Source organism: Schistocerca gregaria, chromosome 7, assembly GCF_023897955.1.
Source record: "Schistocerca gregaria isolate iqSchGreg1 chromosome 7, iqSchGreg1.2, whole genome shotgun sequence".
NCBI lineage: Eukaryota > Metazoa > Arthropoda > Insecta > Orthoptera > Acrididae > Schistocerca > Schistocerca gregaria.
Genome location: NC_064926.1, coordinates 333,657,125 through 333,680,602, shown reverse-complemented (window position 1 = coordinate 333,680,602; position 23,478 = coordinate 333,657,125). Strand labels below are relative to the sequence as shown.

Genomic DNA, 23,478 nt, shown 5'->3' with positions numbered 1-23,478 from the left:
CAGCCAGTAGTGGAATACTTGGGGCATTGGCTCTCTAAAGAGGGAATCTGGCCTATTAACCAGAATGTTGCTGCCATCACTACTTTACCTCACCTAATGAACTCACCTGAATTATGAGTGTTTTTGAGCAAGGTGAATTATTATGCTAAATTCCTACCTCAGGTCACTCACATTGCACAACCTCTGTCAGCTGACTAAAAATGGGTCCCTTATACCTGAACCCTGCCGGCAACCAGAATTTTGCCAAATTGAAAACCATTCTGACCTCTGAACCCTGCCTCACACTCTTTTCTCTCAGTCGCCCTTTGGTTGTGACAGCCAATGCATCAGCCTATGGCATTGGACTGGTCTTGGCACACAAGAATGGGGATGGTTCTGAACAGCCTATAGCATGTGTATCCAAGACCCTGACCCTGGCATGGGGCAACTATTCCCAGATCAAAAAAGAGGCCTTGGAAATAGTGTTTGCAGTTAAAAAATTTCATATATACCTTTCTTGGACACAGTTCTCTCTAATTACAGATCACAAGCTGATGGTGGCATTACTCAGACCATGTTCCAATCTTCTTGAAGAAAGAGCACAATGCCTCCAGTGCTGGGCATTGTTCCTCAATGTATACAGTTATATCATCCACGCAAGCTAACAACCCAGCATTCTAATGCTGACACTTTGTCCCATCTGCTGGCTGGCCCAGACCCTGATTTCAGCCAACAAGAGATCCTCTGCTTCCACACTGATTCTGAATGATATGTTAGACAGTTTTCCCCTTATGGCCATGTGTGCTGCTGCTGCAATGTGCTGGGACCCCTCCCTGCAGCAGGTCCTTCAATATGTAGTCCATGTCTAGCCCCATTATCTCACTCATGGGCCACTGGTCAGGATTTTTACTCTGTTGTTTATGACAGGCACTCCATCCACTGTACAAAAATTTACAACTACATGAACTTTTTGTCTATTTCATCTATTCTGGTCTTCATCAAGTGGGCTAAATGTACAGTCAGAAAAACCAGAAAATAGTTTGGAGCAGGATGGAGATACACATTGAAGTCAACAGATAACTTTGTTATTTTTGAAACCATATTATTTTGGGTATGATATTGAGTGTTGTTTAGTCTTCCAGGCAAGACAGACACTAGTATCAAACAATACAAACAATGATGTGGGGATTAGTATTTACCATAGAAAGAATATAAATGTTTGTTTAGTCTTTCTACAGCTTCAGGGTGTATTCATACATACAAATGTTGAAAGCTACACTTACATTTTCCTAAACTTTGCCACAGGTTTCTTGTGAGTGTTATTTGATTATAATTAAAGTTTTGCTCATATTTACTCTTCTCTCTGACTTTCTATTGTTTTCCTCTAATTAATTAGTCTGAGATGTGTTAACTGTACAGAAAAATAGTAAATGGAGACATGGAGTCAGATGGAGTGGATGAGTTGTCTTTCAATTATTGCTTGGACCTTCGAAAGACTGCTTGAGATTAGCTACTGCTTTGCACCAAGAGGTACAATGTTTGACATATAATTGAAAGGGTTGCTGGGATTTCTAAAGAGTTGGATGTAGGGCTACAAGGCAGTGTTATCGAGACACTGAGTGATGTGAATTGGAGTAGAGAATTGAGGCATATCAGCAGTCTTGAGGATATACAGAAGTGAAGGCTAGACACTTTGGACACATCTATAGTGAAGTGGAAGATAAGAGAATTTGGGGCTGTTTATGGTGTTGTAGGGAGAGCAGGTGGAAAAGAATTTCAATGAGACTGCCATAGTTTATAGGGAATGCATGTGCTTGGAGTTTGATAAGAAAACAATGAGGATCAAGGGATACAAATATAGATTTAGGGTTATCAAGTTACTGGGATAGGAAGTTAGTAATATTCAACAGTCAATCATCAGTGGAGATATTATGGCAAAGCCATACTGGTTGACAGGGAATAGTAATGCTCCTTTAGGTATTCACCAATGCATTGGGAGAGTATTCAAAGACCTCACTGACATCAATATGAGTTCATCAAGACATCAATATGAATTCATTGTCATTCACCTTCAACCGGTGTAGCACAATCCTGGCCTTATTATGCAAAGTTATAATGCTAGAAGATGCTATAACCATTGGGGAAAACTTTAAATACGTAAGAATGCAGATGATCCACAATCATTTTCACTTAAGTCCACTGGTGTCATAGTGTTCTCATGCATAATACTGGCCCTAAAATTACACAGTGCATGTCTCAAGTGGGCATTCACCTGGATGATGGGGTACCCAGTCACAACCATAGAGCTAGTGTAACATGAGTAAGTGGCACATTTCATTGATGCATGTTCCAGTTTTGCTGATCCTGTTCTCTCTGAAATCATAATTGATGACGGTATTGGGTGAACATGGTAAGAAACCAATGTCATCTCCCGCAGAGCCTAATTTTCAATGTATGTGTAAAATGATGTGCTCCAAAACAAGTGTTCCAGCACCAGAATTGTACTTTATCGTCTCATATCACTGCCTATCCTACTATACTTTGTGGGCATGCCTTGGACTCCCCAGATTCTGTAATGAGGCATTGATGTCCAATGTTCTGCTGCCTGATTATGGTTATACCATCCTCCAACCACTTTCCACAGATGCTCACAGGTGCAGCAAACTTTTCCGATGTACTTGTTCCCCCAGTCCATAAAAATTTACACTTTGTCAAAGTTGCTTATGTCAATGGGGTTTACCATTTGTAGCCTACATTGTTGCTAGAATGCTTTCTTCTTTGACTTCAATTCACTTATATAATCTCCTAATTTGGTCATATGCCTACAACATCACCAGGTGTAATTCAATCCTGTGTTGGGCGGAGGTCATAATGTTTTGACTGACCAATGTAGTTTTAAACAGCATCTGTAATTTACTGGAAACATTTAAGATGTTTGATGTTGTCATTTGCTTTTAGAAGTATACTTACATGCCAGTAATTATTTTGACTAAATTCTGTTTAATCATGTACATACAGTTACTAAGAAATGAAGTATTACCAACAACTCAACTGGAATCCATTCACAATACTGGCCTTTCCAATTATGTGCAGCCCCCTATCTTAAGTCTTCTTTTGAAGAACTCATCTAATGGTAACATTGGCCTAAAGTGAAAAAAGGAGTAAGTTATGACATGACAAAGAAATTCTTGTTTTTTGCCTACAACACAAATGGTTGATAGATAGTAGAGTGTTCTTTAAAGATAAGTTGAATGAATCAGCAGAGTTCTCTATTCCATATATTAATTCATGTTCATACATTTAAGTTTTAAAAACCTCCACATAAGAGAAACTTCTGAAATGCGGAATGTGTGTACATTAATAATATTATTTTCATTAAATAATGCCATATGGAATAATGTTGTGGGGTAACTTATCTTTAAGAATGAAAGTCTTCACAGCAAAAAATGTGTCATAAGAACAATATCTGGTGCTCACCCACGATCATCGTGTAAACATATGTTTAAGGAGTCTTGCTTTCTGACTACTGCTTCACAGTATATTTGTTTCCTCATTAAGTTTGTTGTAAATAATCCACTACAATTCAAATGGAACAATGATGTACATAATTACAGTACCAGAAGGAAAGAGGACATTCATTATTCTTCATAAGGTGGTCCTTAACAAAAAGAGGGGTGCGCAATGCTGCAAAAAAATTTTCAATCATTTACCCAAACAATGCAAAATTCAGGATGACAGAGACTGATCAAGTGTGTGTGTGTGTGAGTTGTGTTTGCATGAGTGCATGTGTAGATGTTATCTAATTTTGTCAAAGGCCTTGTTGGCCAATAGCTTGCTTTCGGACAGTCTTTTTGTTGTGCCTACCTGTGACTCAGCATCTCCATTATGTGATGAGTAGCAACTATTTTTTTCATAATATTGATCACATGCCCAGTTATATTAAATGTCTGACAGACAGCAAAGTAAAATTTAAAAAAAATAAAAAAAATAATTAAAAACAGGAAAGTTTCCCCTTCACCATTCTTCTATTCCATAGAAGAATTTTTATTGCTGTAATGTGTAAAAGATGGTTGGTAGGACTTATTAACTCAAATCTGTATATCTAATTTCTTTTTGAAAAAAAATTTAGAAAGGTTGTGATGTGAATGTAAATGACTTGGGCCACATCATTACAATCTATCATGCAAATATGATGAAATAAAAGAAATTATTCAGGTAGTGAAGGAAGACGAAAATTTAATAGTCATGGGTGACTGGAATTCGAGAGTAGGAAAAGGGAGAGAAGGAAACATAGTGGGTGAATATGGATTGGGAGAGAGAAATGAAAGAGGAAGCCGCCTGGTAGAATTTTGCACAGAACATAACTTAATCATAGCTAACACTTGGTTCAAGAATCATGAAAGAAGGTTGTATACATGAAAGAACCCTGGAGATACTAAAAGGTATCAGATAGATTATATAATGGTAAGACAGAGATTTAGGATCCAGGTTTTAAATTGTAAGACACTTTCAGGGGTAGATGTGGACTCTGACCACAATCTGTTGGTTATGAACTGTAGATTAAAACTGAAGAAACTGCAAAAAGGTGGGAATTTAAGTAGATGGGACCTGGATAAACTGACTAAACCAGAGGTTGTAGAGAGTTTCAGGGAGAGCGTAAGGGAACAAATGGCAGGAATGGGGGAAAGAAATACAGTAGAAGAAGAATGGGTAGCTTTGAGGGATGATGTAGTCAAGGCAGCAGAGGATCAAGTACGTAAAAAGACGAGGGCTAGTAGAAATACTTGGGTAACAGAAGAAATATTGAATTTAATTGATGAAAGGAGAAAATATAAAAATGCTGTAAATGAAGCAGGCAAAAAGTAATACAAATGTCTCAAAAATGAGATCGACAGGAAGTGCAAAATGGCTAAGCAGGGATGGCTAGAGGACAAATGTAAGGATGTAGAGGCTTATCTCACTAGGGGTAAGATAGATACTGCCTACAGGAAAATTAAAGAAACCTTTGGAGAAAAGAGAACCAGTTGTATGAATATCAAGAGCTCAGATGGAAACCCAGTTCTAAGCAAAGAAGGGAAAGCAGAAAGGTGGAAGGAGTATATAGGAAGGAGTATATAGAGGGTCTATACAAGGGCGATGTACTTGAGGACAATATTATGGAAATGGAAGAGGATGTAGATGAAGATGAAATGGGAGATATGATACTGCGTGCTGAGTTCGACAGAGCACTGAAAGACCTGAGTCGAAACAAGGCCCTGGGAGTAGACAACATTCCATTAGAACTACTGACGGTCTTGGGAGAGCCGGTCCTGACAAAACTCTACCATCTGGTGAGCAAGATGTATGAGACAGGCAAAATATCCTCAGACTTCAAGAAGAATATAATAATTCCAATCCCAAAGAAAGCAGGTGTTGACAGATGTGAAAATTACCAAACTATCAGTTTAATAAGTCACGGCTGCAAAATACTAATGTGAATTCTTTACAGATGAATGGAAAAACTAGTAGAAGCCGGCCTTGGGGAAGAACAGTTTGGATTCCATAGAAATATTGGAACATGTGAGGCAATACTGACCCTACGACTTATCTTAGAAGCTAGATTAAGGAAAGGCAAACATACATTTCTAGCATTTGTATTGGTGATACAGAAGAATGCTGAAGATTAGATGGGTAGATCACATAACTAATGAGGAGGTGTTGAATAGGATTGGGGAGAAGAGAAGTTTGTGGCACAACTTGACTAGAAGAACGGATCGGTCAGTAGGACTTGTTCTGAGGTATCAAAGGATCACCAATTTAGTATTCGAGGGCAGCGTGGAGGGTAAAAGTCGTAGAGGGAGACCAAGAGATGAATACACCAAGCAGGTTCAGAAGGATGTAGGTTGCAGTAGGTACTGTGAGATGAAGAAGCTCGCACGGGATAGAGTAGCATGGAGAGCTGCATCAAACCAGTCTAAGGACTGGAGACCACAACAACAACAACATGCAAAATGATCCAAGTAACAAGAAAACTAACTAACTGTGTAAGTAACTAATAAACTAATTGTCTGAAACTAGTTTTGCAATAAATGTGTATGACAGAATAAAATAAAATAAATTGGAAAGATGGTACTTCTGGGAGAGAAAAGAGATGTCAGTTTCTCAGCTGTGCCAGCTGCTATCTACTACTAACTTCATAATATTTACATACCTTCATTGTTACCTATCAGTGAATAATATTTATCTGTATAGGCCCTACTTAAAAGGTATTCTTTTTAGAATTACTATTATAGCTTAGCATGCTGCAAAAAGCAGACAGAGATGCTACTTATCTTCAGGATTCCAGTTCACATTGTTATATGGAATTATTTTCTGCCTAATATATAATTTATGCATCCCATGCAAGTAAAATAATCTTATATAAAGTAGATAATGGAAATTCATTCAGAGGATTCGCATCCTTACTTTTAAATATATTTAATTTTTTTTCCAAATAAGATATGCTTCAGATGAATAATAATTTAAGTAATATAGCAATTATTTCATTGAAGACTTTGGATTCCTCTCAGGTGTTCAAAGTGGGCCTCTGCATTTTGGTCTTTACCAGCTGCCAATAGATATAAAGCAAGAAATTTGGAGCCCTAGATGATTCAAAGGAAGTTTAACTCACTTTTAACCACTTGTTGTAGAAATTGTCTGATTATTTAGATTCAAAGGGTGAAAAAACTGTTTGCAATACTACTTTTAACAATGTATAACTGTAAGCAGAAATGTTTCCATAAATACAGTCTTTGATTTTCATCAGTTTAATCATGTAAATAAATTAATAGTGCCTTACCATGTATCAAGAAACATCAGCCTTTATTTATTTTTTAAATAGTGGCTTTCCAATTAATTTCCTTATAATCATGTCCATTAATAAAGGTATCTTCACTATTAACAAGACATCATGAGCCATGACAATAATGTTCGTGCTATCAACATTATCACACATTACACATTTACAGATATTTAAGGAATACTGAGGTGTGGGTGGAGTTTACCTTATGTGGCAGTCCTCCGCTGACATCAAACAAAATGTCAATAATAGCAACACAGGATGCACAGTTATTTCCCATACTGTGGATCAGATCTTCCAGCATGACTTACAATAATGTCTCTTATTGCTGGACAAGTGCCCTCTGGATGTTAATAATGGTCTGTGGTAACAATATTATGGCTGTACCCAGTCCTTTGGCCTATGGGATCCTGGCATGTCCACCTAGATTTAAACCTCAGAAGTTGGCAGCTTGTTGCATATTCCTGTTGCATATTACTGTAACTAAATCTAAAACAGACCAGATCTTTCAGGTCAGACACTACTGCCAACAAGACATAACCAAAATCCATATACTATATGGCAAAGCCACACACACTGTAGTATGGTGTCATCCCTGTAGCCCTATGATGCTCTCCGTGTTCATGAAATGATACTACAAGTGACATCCAGTTCTTGCCCCACCTTGAGCTGACTGTGGCTTATCATCAGTCTGCCAAAGATCTCAACACAAATTATAGATATCACTGTGCCAAACTGATTTCTTCCAAATTCTAAACAATAAACACAGACCAAAGTATACATAGAATTCACATTTGTGTGTTGTATTTTGGTTGTAAAAGTTTTTGAGCTTTTGAATCGAAACTGTCTCTTAACATAAACTGCAAACACTACTACAGATGAAATACACTGAGAAATTTCAAGCCTTTAAAAGGTTTTCAGTTATCTATTTTCATTATTCATTACATTGTTTCTAATCAAATTTACAGATACAATACATGATATACTTTAACTTCATAGCCTCAAAAAGATTGCATAGAGACACATGGAATAAACCAGTATCATCTTCTTTATGTCAGCATCATAATACACACTTTTAAGATCATCTCATTGCATTCCCACAGAGAAACATATGTATTTCACTCAGTTTCATTCAGAGAGTTAATACGTGGGGAAATTCATCTTTAAGAGAAATGATTTCATTGTGCAAAAGCTTTCCATATGAATAATATACACTGCTCACCCATTACTGTTTTGTAGCCAAGTGTTAAAGAAGTTTAGTTTCTTAACAACAGCATCAGACTACATTCATTGTGTTGTAAGTCTGTTTCTGCAACAACACAGGTTTTACTGAAAACCAACAAGTCCAAATAAATCACAGAAAATAATAGACCCTGACTCTTCTTGAACCAAACAGAAAACAAAGACTTCTAGAGATGGAACCTTCTTGGTCACTTAAGTACTTTAGAGATTTACTGACTACCTCAAACATTAGTACTGGATAACACTGTAGCTTTGTCAGGCTTGGCAGCACTATAATACCAACTACTCTGTCAACAAGCACACATGCTGTAGGCGCACTCACAGCAAGTATAACATTCTGTCACACACAATATAGAGACCACACTGCATTAGGAGAATAGAACTGTCCTTGTGCAAAAGTAATAGTAACAGAGATTAAATCTGTCCTAAGAAAATACCGAAGTATTACAGTGTCTTTGTTCATAAGTTCCCTGGAAAGTATGTAGTACACATCAGTTACCTGAGAAAAGTGAGATCAAGATGGTCCACACCAGTTGTTAAGTCGCCCATGTGGGCTGGTGCTAACCACACCATGCCTAGTGACCTCACTGAAAGTATACATAGCCATATTGCTTGACCCAATGATATTTCCAGTGGGATTACATAGGTCCCATGAAGATAAACAGTCCTTAGGGATATGTAACAAGCCGAGATACACATTAACAAAAGACTAGAAACTCATACAATCTTAATCTTTACTCTATGTTAACAATAAGCTAGCAGTATGCTGTCTAATGATACTCATGTTTATGTTCATTAACAACAAACAAATAAATTATAAAGAAATCTGCTGCTTTGCAAAAAGTTGCAACTTCTTCAGATATATTATGTAGCTGCTTTTTACATTCCACTGTTAACTTAATATGTACTTGATTACACTGGTATTTTTCAAAGAACATTATTACCTGTGTCTGTAAATACAGAGTCCTGTTCACAGTCCATAACCCACGTTATGTAATTTTGAAGTGAACACTGCTAATTGTCATGTAGCTAATAAACTATTCATTTCTTGAATCTGCATGTTTCTTCATATCTTAAAATCAGAGTACATAACTCCACTCCAAATACAAAACAAAGAGGAAAGGTCTACATGAAAATTATTTTCATGCTACATGTTGTAATTGTGTAGATCTCTTTGAAAATAATTATAACAGTCTAGATCGCAAAGCACATTTATTGAAAAGTGACTGGTTTCGATTATCACATGATCATCTTCAGCTCTACAGCCATTTTTATGGACAATGGCTGTGTAGCTGTGTATGGAGCAGGAACCACTGAATGACAATATTCACCTGGAGCAGTTGTCTATCATCATTCAACAGTTCCTACCCCGTACATAGTCATTATCCATCGGAATGGGTGTAAGTCTGAAGATGATCATGTGATGATCATAGCCAGTCATCTTTCACTAAATGTGCCTTGTAATCTAGCCTGTTATAATTACTTTCAAAGTTTGTATTTGGATTGCTAATATCTTCAGCAATGCTTTCAAAAATAAAGTGTAGATCTCTGTTCGGATTAAAATTATTTTTGTTGTCAGCAGCACAAGGTATTGATGAGAAGGTGCATTGGGAATTTTAAAAAAGTTTTCACAAGATGTACAGTTATCTGCTTTACATAACATCTTACTACTCACTTCTGCTGAATAAACTTCTTATTTACTTTAGGTGCATTGCCAAAGAAGTTAATTCAATAAGACAACAGGGAGTAGTAATATATAAAGCAAGTAGTCTTTTTTCCCACATTTGTTTTCAGTTTTTGCAAACAGACTTCTGGATCTTATTATATTTTTGGTAATGTAGTTTTCACTCTGCACTATAGCTTATCCAGTTAGACAGAGAGAAGATAGTTTAATCTCTGGTGTTATCCAAGGTTTCCCCCTTGCTTTTGCCCAGTTCCTCTCTCATCTGTTGTCAAGACATTGGAGTAGAAGTGGTAAAGAATTATGAGTGTGAATGAGTACAATATATGCTGAATGTTCTCACAATCCCTCCTCCCCACCTACCAACCCCTCATGTACCATATTTGTTTAAACATTGTTAATGAGCCACTTGTCATAAATCTGTTACATAATACTTTTCTTTTATGAGGTTGATTGGCATGTTTTACTGTCACTGTATGGCAATCATGTTCAAGTGACCTTTTATTTAATCAGTTTCATATCTAAATCACTAATGGTGTGATATACAGATAAGTATTCTGCCAATATTGCACTTTTTCTTTCAATCCTTGATGGAAACTTGACTGTGGTAAGTAATCCAGTGATTAACATAAACAACCTCAGGTGTCCACAATCAATACTTTTGACAGAACATTAGGATCAAATTTACAACACCTCTACTGCTAGCTTGTGCGTTTATAGATTCAGTGTTATGGTAAACATTTGAAGAGCTATCCAGTATAATACTCCTTAATCTGCAGGCCCTGAGACAGCCAGTTTCCCATTATCTTTGAACGGTGTACCATACATAATGTAAACAAAAATGCATGTGCTGTTAAAGTATTTTTCATCACTATATATAGACCTATGTAGCTATGAATTGGCACCAGGTAATACTCTATATGGAATCATAGTTAAATAAAAAGGAATGATGCATCATACTAAAATATAAAATGACTCATTCCACTTCAATACACCATTTGTACAAATGAAATATGCAAGATGTAGCTAATTAATATCCTCACCTTCTAACTTGTGAAGGAGATCCTACACGATGGTGTATCTATTTCATGAAACTCCTCTAACCTCAGACACTTCTCTACATTAAATTGCCAATATCATGCCTTCAGTACTAACCACTGAATACATGTCTTTAAGACAAGTGTAGATACTTGCTAACCCATTATTTTTTGTCCTTCACACTGATGCCTCTCATGATGAATACCTTAATTCCTTAAACTTGATATTGACACTACTGCAGTATTAGTAATTTACTTGGCATTTTCCTGAAACATTTCATAACTCTTTTTATTCTTGGCATGTAAATGGCTCATACATGTTTCTCCTTGATTCCACATAGAACTGTAACAACCCAGATGATATCTAATCAGGTGACAGTGCAGTTGTTCTTTCATTTGTTCTGAACAGCACTCTAAAGTGGCACAAAAACAGAAATCTTACTTTAGATAAACAGAAATCTGAGACTGTGAATTACATACCTGTATGTAACAAATTTCATAATGGAAGGATCACATAGGCTCAAGCATATGGAAAGCAGGTAATAGACTTCAGATCTTTGGTAAGACACTGGGAAAATGCACTCAGTGTACAAACAAGATTGCTTACAACACATTCAAGTGACCCATCCTAGAATATTGCTCAAATGTGTTGGACCAGTACCAAACATAACAAACAAGGAATGTTAAATGTATAAAAAGAAAGGCAATCTAAATGGTCACAGATTTGTTTGGCTCACAGGAGAGAATCACAGATGTGCTGATGCTACTTACAAAAGTTCAAGAACTGGTATTATGTGAGGGAGCTGTAAATATACTAAAGCTCCTTATATGTTACTCTAATATGGTCTTGAAAAACGAGATTAAACTAAGTACAATGTGCACAGAGTGATTTAAGCAGTTACTCTTTCCAACCTCCACATGGGAAGAAAAACCTTAATATATGATACAGTGGGAAGTGCGGTACCCTCTGCCATGCACTTCACATTGGTTTGGAGAGTATGGCTGTATAACTTTAATTACTTTCTTTGATTTAGAGTATGTTCACCATACAGGAATTCTACAATATAGTTTACTGCAAAATATCATGCCTAAATGTGTAGACTTGCAATCTAGGTCCAATAACTTAGTTAAATACATACAGCCTTGGAACTTTACTTGCAGAAGCCTAATAGCCTTGCCACATTTCATTAATCTCATTTTCAATCCCACATATCTCTGGTACAGTAAGACTATCATGACACACTGCAGTTACAAGTATAATTCCATGATAAGCCATTACATTTAGTATTGGTAATGTAGTTCGCACACTGCCCTACAGCTTGTCCTCTGAGTTAGAGAGAAGATAGTTTAATCTCTGATGTTATAACTTAAGTTCTAATACTATTCTCACTACCGCTGCTGAGTCATTTATATACAGAAGTAGCAACAGTAACACGCTTCAGCAGTTGTGACAAGAATTTGTGTTTTATCCTCAGGCTGAATAAGACCATATGAACCAAAGCACCTTGGTCATGGAACAAATCAGCAAAAGAATGCAAAGGACCCCAAAAAACAAACAGGAAAAAATCCAGATTTGTTGAAATATGTAAAATAATGCTTAAGTGCGAAACTCCCTAAAATGCAAGAAAGAGCTCTTGTACAGAATAAACAGACAACGTCAGAAGGAAGTCTCAGTCACAAGATTTGATAATTTGGTTTTCTTACAGGAAAATTCAATTGAAAACCTAATAAATTCAGGTTCTTAAATACTGACCAGCAATTCTGTCTTCTAATTTATTTAATAATTTGAGGATAATCACTTAAATTTTTCAGTTTTGCTGTACCCTATTGGAAATGGAAATTGTAAAAAAGTGCACATTGTTCTGTATTATTATTATTATTATTATTATTATTATTATTAGTCGTAAAGCTCCCATGTGGAAGAGGCTAAGTAAAGCTGGTTCACTTTCCGTTCTTCTTGGTCTTCTGGTTCTTTTTATTTGCCCACCAGTTTTTCATTGTTTGCGAAAATTTAGTTCTTCTTTCTTCGCTCCATTTTGTTCCGGTTCTCGGTGTTTTTGTCTCGGTTTAACCTCCCACTTTTCAACTTTTATTCTAAAATTGTTCCTTGCAGCTATTTCTTCATTAGTAATTTTTGCTAATTCCAAATCTTTTTTAACTTTTTGGATCCATTCTCCTCCATTAAGAAGAGAATCTACGTATTTTACAATTCTTTTTGTTAATCTGTGTTCAGGAAGTCTCATTATGTGGCCATAGAATTTAAGGCGTCTTTTCCTCATGTCTATCTCTATGTTAGAATATTCTTCAATTTTTGATGTTTTCTGTAATCTATATCCATTCTTGGTCCATCTTGGTCCCAAAATTTTTCTAATTATTTTTCTTTCTTCTTTCTTTAGATTTTCTAGATCAGTTTTCCTGTTTAGTGCCAAGGTTTCGCTGGAATATAACATTGATGGTTTAATGACTGTATTGTAATGCCTAATTTTTGCATTTATAGATAAACATTTTTTATTATAGAGGTTTTGCACTAATCCTAAACCTTTACGAGCTTTTTGTATTCTTTCTTGTTGTGCAAATTTTTCCGAGAGAATTTCACCAAGATATTTGAAGTATGGTGCTCTGTTGATTTCTCCGTATTTTGTTTGTAATTTGGAAATTTCTAAATTTGTTGTTGTAAACACTGTCTTTTCAAATGATATCTGTAGGCTGACTTTTTCTGCACATTCTTTTAGAATTTCTACCTGTTTTATAGCCATCTCACTAGAATCTGTCATTATTGCGAGATCGTCTGCAAAGGCTAAGTAGGGGATTCTTAGGTTATGTTTCTTGGTTCCTAATGAAATTGGTTTCCAACACTTTTCTTCTTCAAGTTTCTGTTCAATGTTCTGTATTATTATTATTTGGTTGTTACTTCTCTATGCTTACCCTCTGTGCTGCAGGAACACCTATCCACAAGCTATCACTTTTTCTCCTGTTGCAGTAGCTTGTTGTTCCTAAATTATATAAAATAAAATCATGGTGTACTCTACCAAACACTTTTCACAAGTCCACAGTGGTACGCTTGATGACCCATTGATCTCATGTGCCTGTTTCATATAGAAGATTGCAGAGGAGTATTTTAACTCAATACCTCTCCATTGCAGATAATGTGCTGAATCATCTATATTAGTCTTTCTTCAGGTGGATCTTCTGCTTCAAGGGAAGATACCACTATGGGTTGTGGGCACTCAGCGCTAATCGAGCTTAGCCCAAAGAATGCACAACTGCTGATTCATCCATTTTAGTAGATCTGTCAACATGGTGTCAGTTCAACATGTCTTCCCTTACTACCATTTCCATGTATCACACTTCATTTCTTGATTTATATTTGGAAGCACAGGAGTGCATGTAAAAAAAAACTACATAGGATTTTTACATATCTTCTGTTTTCCAATTTGGTGAAAAAAAAGTACCAAAACACTCCACCACGTCAATTTTATTGACACACTCAAGTTTTTGTTTGTATTTATCATAAAATTCTTAATTGACTTAAAATTTAGTACTCTTTTTTATTTAAATGTGACCTTAAAGCTAATACTTTTCACATTAATTCTGTCAATTAAAACTGGACTTGGCAATTAATGAAAAACACTTTTAATGGTTGAAGAGAGTGATGGTAGGTGGAGGTGGATAAAGTAGGTTTTGTTAGGAGGAAGGACACATCATTGGTAGTTTATAGTAAGTAATATTATTGGTGAGGTTGAACATGTTTCAACATGTTATCTGTGATATTAGGAATAAAGATAGACACCCTGCTGCTGGATCAGATCACATTTCAACAAACTAAATAATTTCAGCAGCTCACTGGCCTTCTAATGCCATATTCAACTTATATCCAGCATTATAACACTATTGTGCCTACCTTTTTATTTCTGGAATATTGCTCACAGAAGTTGTGTAATTTCTTCTGACTGCTGTTGTTATGTTTGTGGTGAATAAACAGTAAAAGATCAACAAAGAAATGTGAGTGAGTTTGTAAAGGAAGTTTGTTTTGTGTATTTCAAATTGAAACCTGGAGAATGAGACAAAGCATGGGCTCCACATAAGGTGTGCAGAAGGTGTGAAGGAGATCTTTGTGGTTTAAGGGTAAGAAAAACTCATTTCATTTTGGCATTCCTATCACATAGTGAGAACAGAAAAATCATGCAGCCAACTGCCGCTTCTATTCAGTAGATGTGAAAGGATGTAATACAAAAAATAAAAATAAAGTGTCTTACCACAATCTTGACTCACCTATTTGTCAAGTGTCACATGGCCCTCAAATACCAATTGCACAACCACCTTCAAATTTAGATAACATTCTGAGTTAGTCTGAGGACTCGGGACACATTAGTTTCCCTGGACAAATCTAGTTCAGTTTTTCCTGTTGATGAGCGACCTTGACTTTTTCTCAGAAGGAGCTCAGTCACCTAGTAAGAGACTTGGGTTTTTCAGAAGATAAAACCAAATTGCTGGAATCAAGGCTAAAAGGCAAAAAACCTACTATCATCAAGGACCTCATTTTCATGGTACAGGCATCGAGAGAGAGAATTTACTCAGTTTTTTCTCTAAAGAGAGATATCTGATTTATTGTAATGATGTTCTTTGGCTCATGAAGTGTTCTGAAGTAGAATGTAATTCACCAGAATGGCACATATTCATTGATTCCCTGGAAGCTAGCCTCAAAGCAGTCTTGTTGGATAATGGACATTTATTTGCATCTCTTCCTATAGGTTACTTGGTTCAAATGCACAAAAACTGTAATGACTTGTCTAAAATTCTTGAGAAAATCAAATATCAAGAGCATGATGGTTTGTGGGGGTTTCAACCTACTAATCATGTTGTTGGGTCAGCAGGGAGGTAATATGAAATATTCTTGATTTGTTTGCTTATGCGAGGTAGAGCCTGACAATGGTACTAGACAAAAACTAACTGGCCACAATAAGAAAGCGTAATCAATATTACCATGTTTCCAGCAGAAAAAGTTTTATTGTCACCTCTTCATATTCACCTGGGGCTTATAAAACAATCTGTCAAATCACTGCAAAGGATGGGGGTTGTTTCAGACATCTCTTTTCCAAATTCTCAAAACCATCTGAAGTCAAGTAAAAGAGGGAGTTTTGGGTGACTCTGACAAGAAATCTTTTATCTGATTCCCTCTTTTTGGAAACAATGGGTGAAAAGCAAAAAGAAGCATGAGACTCTTTCAAGAATGTGGTGCACAACTTTTTGGGGAATACTAACGACCCTGACAACAAAACCAATGTACCTTCATGTACAATGCTCAAGGATTCAAGATGAGCTTAAAAGTTCATTTCTCATACTGCCACACTGACTATTTTTCTGAGAACTTGGGGACTTACAGCGAAGAACAAGGTGAAAACTTTCACCATTGTGTCCATGATGTCAAGAGACATTACCAATGAAGATGGGATGTTAAGATGTTATCTGTTTACTGTTGGACATTCGATCAAGGAATTCGAGAAGGAATAAAGAATGAGTTTGGAGAAGCGCCAAAGAGATGAAGAAAGAGTTTCAGAAGAAAAAAGAGAAGATCTAAAATTGTGTATGATTCAGTAATAATTCTTTGATTAGTTATAATAAAATATAATATGTTTACTTCACTGTAATAAATAAGTGTTTTTGTCAAAAAATTGTTTACATTTTGCAAAAAAACCTATACCTGATGTGATTTTATGGAAGTCATTTTTAGAATCTGTGACTTTTATGACATATAATTCAACATATACATACCACACAACAAGAAAAAAATTGCAGACCTCTGAGAGACACACCAATTGCCATTCACATACACTGAATACTGCAAATATTGCTTTTGCTTTTATATTTCATAGCCCCTACAATCTAATAACAGTATGTAGAACCAATTGGGTGGTTATCATCATGTAACTTTAACATACTGAAAATTGTAAGTTACTTGTTATTGACAGAATTTTTGTATAATATAATGTAAAAGATCATTTAATATGGCACTGGCTATAGGTAGGACATTCTCTTTCAACATTGGTTCTTTGAGTAACAAAGAACATAAACATATGAGGGTCTCTCCAAAAGAAATGCACATTATTTTTTTAATCCATCTTTTATTCTACATGTCTGAAATTTTTACAGTGTATAGAAACATCCTTTAGGAACAATATTTTCATTTCTCCATATAATTTCCATCCCCTTCAACTGCCTTACACCATCTTGGAACCAGTGCCTGCATACGCGCATGGCAAAATTCCGGACCAACCTGTTGGAACCACTGTTTGGCAGCGTCCACAAGGGAGTCATCATCTTCAAACCTTGTTCTATAAAGAGTCATTCAGTTTCCCAAAGAGATGATAGTCACATGGAGCCAGGTCAGGACTGTAAGACGGCTGTTTCAGTGCTGCCCATCTGTGTTTTGTGATCACTTCCATGGTTTTTTGACTGACATGTGGCCACGCATTGTCATGCAACAGCAAAACATCCTGCTTTTGCCGATATGGTCGAACATGACTCAGTCAACCTTGAGGTTTCTTCAGTGTTGTCACATATGCGTCAGAATTTATGGTGGTTACACTTGGCATGATGACCACAAGCAAGAGACCTTCGGAATCAAAAAATACCATAGCCATAACTTTTCCAGCAGAAGGTGTGGTTTTGAATTTTTTTTCCTTGGGTGAATTTGCATGATACCACTCCACTGATTGCCTCTTCGTCTCTGGTGAAAAATGATGAAGCCATGTTTCATCACCTGTCACAATTCTTCCAAGAAATTCATCTCCACCCTTCTTGTACTGTTCCAAAAGTTTCCTGCATACTGTTTTTCTTGTTTCTTTGTGAGCCACTGTCAACATCCTGGGAACCCACCTGGCACAAACCTTTTATAACACCAACACTTTCAGTATTCTGCAAACACTTCCTTCCCCTATCCCAATGTAGCGTCTGTCAGCAGTCACCAATTTGTTAACTCTCTGCACATTGTTTGGAGTGTGTACAGTACGAGGCCTGCTGCTGCAAGGACAATCCTCAATATTGCAGTGCCCACTTTCATTACATAACCTGCTTGCCCACCAACTAACTGTACTGCAATCGACAACAGCATCTCCATACACCTTTTTCAACCTCTTGTGGATGTTTCTCACTGTCTCATTTTCACAACACAGGAATTGTATGACAGCACGTTGCTTCTGGCGAATGTCAAGTGTAGCAGCCATCTTGGAGACATGCTGTGATGGCGGCACTCACGGGAGCAGGTTGAACTAAGTTTAAAAACAAGTGGGAAGGATGTATCTACACACTGTAAAACATACACACATGCAGAATGAAAACTGTTTTTTTTACAAAAATAGTGTGTATTTCTTTTGGAGTGACCCTCGTATATGCCCTTTCAGTGATAAAGATTGCTGTCCACCTCATCATTTCTTTCATTTTATTTTAGTATCTATCTGGCCTGGAAGATAGATCAGCCCTTTCACAATTCACACTAACATACTCAGTATCATATGTTTTGTTCTAAATATTACACATAAGCCCCAATAGTGAACAGTGATTCGTTCAGATCATAAAATACACTTATTAGTCTACTGCTTATGGCACACAAGATGTATAAAAAAATTAGTAATATAGTTCACTTGTGTAAAACTGCAGCTAATGAGAAGGACCAATATTCTAAGATTAGTACTTTGTTTCCTGGGAATGAAGAGTTATATTTACAGAATAAGAATAGTAAGTGTTAGTACAACTTCCATGAACTCTTTTAATGAATAGTAACATTTCTATCTCAGAGTACTGCAGTCTAATCTTTTTAGTTTGTTGATGATTTTCATTCCTAAATATTTTATTTTTTCCATTTTTATTACTACACATTCCACTGTTAAATTCATGGACTAGCAGAAAGCCTTCTTCCCTGCCACCCTGGGTCTTCCATAACAAAATATCTGAAGTGAATTTTATACTTACTTTCTTACTACTTGTATTTCCTTCAAGAGGGCAAGATGGCACAGTGCTAAGACATGAGATGTACATTCACAAGAACAGTTGTTCCAATCCCTGACTGAATATCCAGATTAATCTTGTCTGCAGTTTACCTAAATCGCTTAAAGCAAATTTCAGGATTGGTTCTTTGAAAAAAAAAAAAAAAAAAGAAAAGAAAAGAAAAGAAAAGAAAAGAAAAGAAAAGAAAAGAAAAGAAAGAAAGGCCCCAGCCAGTTTCCTTCCACATCTGCCTCCAATTCAAGCTAGTGCTCTGTGTCCGTTGATGTCATCATCAGTGATGCAATATACACATACGTATTTTGTGAGTACTTACTGGGTTCGTTTTATCCTTAGTTGATTTCAGTTTCAAATGAATCAAATGACACTGAACTTGTATGGAAAAAATGAATAAAAAAGCATATTCAGTGGCAGTTGAAAATCTGTGTCAGATCATTGTCAAAAAGTGAATTTCCTGCTAATCATGACAGCTGTTTTACAAGAATTTCACACATTTTCAATCATACTGTACATAAATTTCCATGCATGAATTAAACTACTTAGGTAGGAAGGAAGGGTGGAATGTTAGATTGCAACACAGTTTCTATTCTCTGAACAATTCTAACTACTCATTTCATATGAGATCTGTTTATCATAAATATTGTAATGGCGAAAACTAATGTACCATTATAATACTATCAAGAGACACCTGTAACTGCAATGAAGGCATGAGGATGGCATATTTCTTCACCTTCAACTGTATACTTCAGTACTTTCCATTGGTACACTAGCTGGGCACAAAAATTACATTACCAGTGTGAATACTGTTTCCAGGGCTCTCGGGTGTCCAGATCAGAACTGCCTGATGATGGTAGAAAGATTATTCACTGAAATAATGTGGGACTTCAACGTTCGCATCTGGCTGGACACCTGAGAGCACTGGAAACAACAAACATGCTCGGAAAGCCCTTGATCACAATGTGAATGCTGTATCACCTTACATTTTTACTGACAACACTTTTATACTTTGCCAGTTACTGCAATAATGACTAGAATCAGTACTTCACTAACAAAAGAAAGGAAGGAAAAGAAATTTACAAGATGAATCTCTTAATATAACTGAAGTGTCACATTCATTTTTTCTGTTAGTTACGTAATGTGTTCTGTGAATTCTATGATAAGGGAGAACAATGAGAGATGAAGAATTAGTCAATGTACACATACAAGTAAGACATGAGGTTGTAGCTATGGTGACTTGCTTCTACAATATATGTCAGTGTCTATTATTAAAAGCAGGTATTGCATAGTCGTCAAAGATATTCAGACATGTTAAATGGTCACTAATTGGGCCTTACATAATTCATACATTAGAATGATCCTTTCAAGATGTTGCACATTTTTCAAGCATGTATTCCACTTGCTGTAATCTCATTCCACTTGCTGTAATCTCATTTGGCTTATTTAATGAGTAAATGAGTACATTGAAAAAACATGTTGCAATGCTTAATTTTATCCATTGTTTGCAGTGCTTCTTCTGTGACTGTATTACTTTCGTAATAATAAAGAACAATTGTCTTCAGTCACAAATCGTGCTTTTTATACAGTCAGTTTGTGCAGGGAACTATGTATGTCGAACAGGTGGCAATATAAGTGTCTGAACTAGCATATTATGTTATGTGGCCTTATTGTTTGTGATGCTTCTTATAGTTTAGTGTTTCATCCAATTCATTATTACTTGAATCTTTTGTAAAGTATAAGTTATATGATTTAGTGCCTGTAATACCAGTTTTTAAAAAGCCTTTAAATGTAAGTTCAATGAAAATTATAACCCCAGTGTTTGAAAAACTAAAGAGCAAAAGTGATTACAACACATGAAAGTTTGTGATGAAATTTGTTCTAGAGGATGAAATGTTATGGGAGCAAGTGCTGCCACGAATGCAAAGGATATAAATGCTACTTACTATTTTGAATGTATACTTTACTTATTCAAATTCCTTTATGAACATGTGGAAAACACAACAAATGCAAAGGAAGCTTTGGATATCCTGGAAAACAAGCTCATTGTTAAGAATAAAATTAGGCGATGAATCTCTAGGATGTCCTGGACACCATGTTATTCAGATTTGAAGGAAGTATTCAGAATTACATATTGTGCATTTAGTTAACAAACTGCAGACCATGGGCAAACCAGCTGATGGACTAATTGCACCCATTACCCTCAGAGGTTTAACAAATGTTTATCTGCCTTACTGTGATACTCGACTTATTGTGTTAAACTCTTAGCGTAAGATTAGACCTCTTTCGGAAGGCATTTGTCTGGAGCGTAAACCTATGGATGTGATACGTGGATGTTAAACAGACTTCACAGTTATCAAAATAATCCGGGCTATAATGCCGCGGTCGAATTGATTTCAAGTTAAAACGTAACGTTTCGTCCCCACGTACGGATGGCATTTTCAAGACGGATCGTAGCTTTTTGAAGTGTCCGAGTCACACCATGCCTCACTACTGACTGAAACAAAACTCCGTTTACACAGCGGCGTAACGTTGCATGCTTTGAATACCCGGGTGCGACGGGCCGTTGTCGGATGCCGTCGTCCGCTGTTGGTATCACCTAACGTTGCCTTATCGCTCTGAGATGGAGGTGTAGAAATTAAGCAAATACTTTATTTAATAGAGTTACTTTTTATTTAGAGCACAATTACATGGAACTTGTTGAGGAAGAAGTAGTTGGTAATTATATTTTTCGGAAGATTTCACCTTTTTCAGCAAGTCTTTCTTTCAAATACGAACTGCCCGATTCTTTTGCGTGGCGCTTCTTAAATGGTTCCAGCCCCCAGCCCCGTACTACTGAAGAAGACTAGAACGTGCTTCATCGCCGATACATGATATGCAACATGCAACGCCATCTATGAGACGACCTTGTCAACATAGACGTTGACATAAATAAAACTAACTGAGGCTGAATTTACATGTTGCGCTAATAACTGGTGTTACTTCAGTACTTGAGCCAAACTCGTAACAGTATTTTGTGAAATTGGAACAAAATTGGGTGTTGTTGGGATGTCGGGACAAGAAGACCCATAACGGTGATGGTCCTGATATACCGGGATCGATGGCGCAATTCTACCATCACCCCATGATAGAAGACCAGTACACATCTTCTTCAACACAGATGTCATTTAGTCCCACGCCCTTTTCCCTCCTCCAGAAAAGTCCTGGGACGTTTAAAAATCTCTATGGCCTCTCTGTATACCCTTTCATTGTACGCACTTGTGGCTGCCAATACTTGCTTCCTATCAAAATGATCTTGGTTGTCTTCTGGCTCTCTGGAAGATTGTAGAAGGGAGGGGATCAGCAGTTGCGGAACATGCTTTGCATCTAGATCACCACATTTATTGTGACAGTACCCAAGAATTGGCGGCCAAAGCGGATACCATGAAAGGCTACATAAGAGAGGCCACAGAGATTGTTAAACACCTCAGGAGTTTCAATAGGAAGGAGGTGGGCTTGAAACTGAATGACATCTGGATCCAGGGGATGAAGAAAACGTATACTACCAGTTTCCACCATGGGATGATAGCAACAATGGACGACGGCAACTGACAGTTACACTCTGGTACTGAAAGCATATGACGTCACACCACTGTGCTGTATAGAACACGCATGAACGGAATTTTGCTATTGTCAGTAGCGAGCCAGGGAGTTAATCGACATTCAAAGAAGCTACGATCAAGCTTGAAAATGTCCTCCGCGGGTGGAGACGAAACCTTGGGTTTTAATGTGAAATCCATTCGACCACGGCATTATGGGACGGAATATTTTATTAGTTGTGACATCCCCAGCCATAAAAGTTTACATTTTCGGCGTACATCTCAGACTAGAAGACAGCAGAAGCTTTGAAAAAGTGATGCTGCAGAAGAATTATGAATATTAGATGAGTAGACCGATAACTGATGAGGAGGTACTGAGTTCCCTTTGGGAGAAAAGAAATTTATGTCACAACCTGACTAAAAGAAAGGATCAGTTGACAGGACACATCCAGAGGCATAAAGGAATTATTATGGTAATGTGGGGAAGTGTAGAGGATGAAGTGGGGGGGGGGGGGGGTGGCTGTAGAAGGAGATAAGACTTGACTACAGTAAGCTAGTTCAAATGGGTGTAAGTAGGAGTATAGTCCGATTAAAATTACTTGATAGTTGAAGCCTGTCCCTTGCCGCTGGAGTGCTGTCACATCCGCTGCCGGCTACTGCTCGGTTATAGGCGATACACAAACACAGCGAGTCACTTTCACGAATGTTGTTAATGTGAAACGCAGAGAAATCTTGGTAACGGATGTCGTGAGGTGTGCCGGAAGTTGGAGATACTGTGTCGACAGCTGATTTCTATTGACCAATTACTGAACAGCAGTAGCTGTGAATTTAAACTCGGTCTGCAACACTACCTAAGCGTAACTGAGTAACTCTTCTAAACAGCAACCCATACGAACAAATCAGTTGCGACTTTACCTGTGGTTAGTCGTCCTTTAGGTACTTGGACTGTTCACGGCTCTGTTTAAAAAGAATAGCTCGATGCTGACATAAGGTCGAGCCGCACACATCTGTTTCCTTCCCTGCAGCTAATTCGCTCCAAATGGTGACCGTAGCTGTGATTCTGCTGTCAAATCGTCTATGCATTGGCTAGATTTGTAAATTAATAAAGTACACAGAAATATCAAATAAAAGATGAATAATTAATAAAAA

At 36.9% G+C, this 23,478-nt stretch overlaps 1 protein-coding gene across 1 annotated transcript in view; it reads left to right on the top strand.

Annotated features, from left to right (window-relative positions):
- LOC126281314 (cytochrome P450 4C1-like) overlaps positions 1 to 6,810 on the top strand; it is a 146,548-nt gene extending 139,738 nt beyond the window's left edge. The window contains exon 13 of the mRNA XM_049980160.1: positions 6,528 to 6,810. Within this exon, the coding sequence (XP_049836117.1) occupies positions 6,528 to 6,603 (76 nt within the window). The 3' untranslated portion in view covers positions 6,604 to 6,810. The remainder of the gene's footprint in view (positions 1 to 6,527) is intronic.
- The last annotated feature ends 16,668 nt before the right edge of the window (positions 6,811 to 23,478 follow it).